Genomic DNA, 1,795 nt, shown 5'->3' with positions numbered 1-1,795 from the left:
ATATCATATACCAATAACTTCTAGCTAGTTAGAGCTATCCAGAGCTATATACAATATCATAGCTATTGGTTTTAGTTTATCATCTTATTTCAATGTCTTCAACAAAATTTGCCAAAATCCACACAACGGATATAGATGAATCCATTGAAGAACAAGGTCAACTTATTAGCCAAGAAAACAAGAAACTAATTCTTTCTCTTCCAAGAGAGAAAGGTTGGAGAACACCTTATATTTATCTATTCCAAGGATTTTGGTGCCAACCAGCTGAAATCCAAGCCATAACCACTTTCCAAAAGCATTTCCAAGCTAAAGATAGTGATGTTTTTGTTGCAACCGTACCAAAATCAGGCACAACTTGGTTAAAAGCTCTTACCTATGCCATTATGAATCGCCAAAACCATTTCATTTCATCAAAAAACCATCCTTTGCTTAGTTTCAATCCACATGATCTTGTTCCTTTCATTGAGTATACGGTTTATGGTAAGCATGACAAAATTCCTGATTTGTCTAAAATTCATGAGCCTAGACTTTTTGGTACACATATTCCTTTTGATGCATTGTCCAATTCAATCAAAGGTTCCAATTGCAAGATAGTTTATATTTGTAGGAACCCTTTTGATACTTTCATCTCTTCTTGGACTTTTACCAACAAAATTAAGCCACCTTCTTTGCCTACTTTGAATTTAGAGGAAGCTTTTGAAATGTATTGTAATGGTTCAGTTGGGTTTGGTCCATTTTGGAATCATATGTTAGGTTATTGGAATGAGAGCAAAGAGAGACCAAAAAATGTGCTTTTTTTGAAGTATGAAGACATGAAAGAAGATTTAAAATTTCACTTGAAAAAATTGGCTGATTTTTTGGATTGTCCTTTTACATTGGAGGAGGAAAATGAGGGTGTGATTGAAAATATAATAAAGTTGTGTAGTTTTGAGAAAATGAAGGGGTTGGAGATAAATAAGACAGGAACATTTGGAAGGAACTTTGAGAATAAGTTCTTGTTTAGAAAAGGTGAAGTTGGTGATTGGAGTAATTATCTTTCACCTTCAATGGTTGAAAAATTGTCCAAGGTCATTGAAGAGAAATTAGGTGGATCTGATCTCAATTTTAGAGTGAAATAGTGTTGCTTCAACTCTCCTAAACTATGAAATCATCTTATCACTCTATGAGATAATGTTGATTAATAGTTAATCAAGAATCAAAATATACAATTGTGTTTGTGTTATGTGTAACTCAATGCTATACAACTAATTGTATAGTGATGAGTCTCATTATATAATATGTTATGTTGCTTTTAGCTATTTTATTTATATGCAACAACCATGCATGAATTTCATAAATGGTGTTGCAAATGTTGTTATGGTATTTCCTTTTCATAATAAATAATAAAAAGGTTTTATTTGTACCCTACTACTCTTATATACTATTTTATGTTGCATTTAGCTATTATATTTATATGCAACAACTATGCATGAATTTCATAAATGGTGTTGCAAATGTTGTTATGGTATTTCCTTTTCATAATAAATAATAAAAAGGTTTTATTTGTACCCTCAATTCAATTATACCTCATGTTTAGGTTTTATTTGGACCACATGTTTAGGTTAATATATATACCTCAATTCAATTATTTCCAGCAAGAATCAGCTGTGTTTCTATACGAAGTTTCTCTAAAATATAAGGTATGCTTTTTGTTTTGGCCAGAAGTGGCTAGGTATCTCTTTTTTTTTGAAAGAAGTGGCTAGGTATCTCTTGTTATGTGGTCCTATGATAATCTGAAGAAAAAAAAATAAGCATT

The 1,795-nt window shown here is 31.4% G+C and overlaps 1 protein-coding gene across 1 annotated transcript; it reads left to right on the top strand.

The window, feature by feature from the left end:
- LOC146935560 (cytosolic sulfotransferase 15-like) lies at positions 1–1,407 on the top strand. Its single transcript, XM_085750725.1, has one exon. The coding sequence runs from the start codon at positions 93–95 to the stop codon at positions 1,116–1,118; it is 1,026 nt and encodes a 341-aa protein (XP_085606851.1). The 5' UTR covers positions 1–92; the 3' UTR covers positions 1,119–1,407.
- The last annotated feature ends 388 nt before the right edge of the window (positions 1,408–1,795 follow it).

Source organism: Medicago sativa, chromosome 3 (assembly GCF_051527215.1).
Source record: "Medicago sativa cultivar Bolivia chromosome 3, Bolivia_mono, whole genome shotgun sequence".
Taxonomy (NCBI): domain Eukaryota; kingdom Viridiplantae; phylum Streptophyta; class Magnoliopsida; order Fabales; family Fabaceae; genus Medicago; species Medicago sativa.
This window is presented reverse-complemented; position numbering and strand designations above follow the sequence as displayed.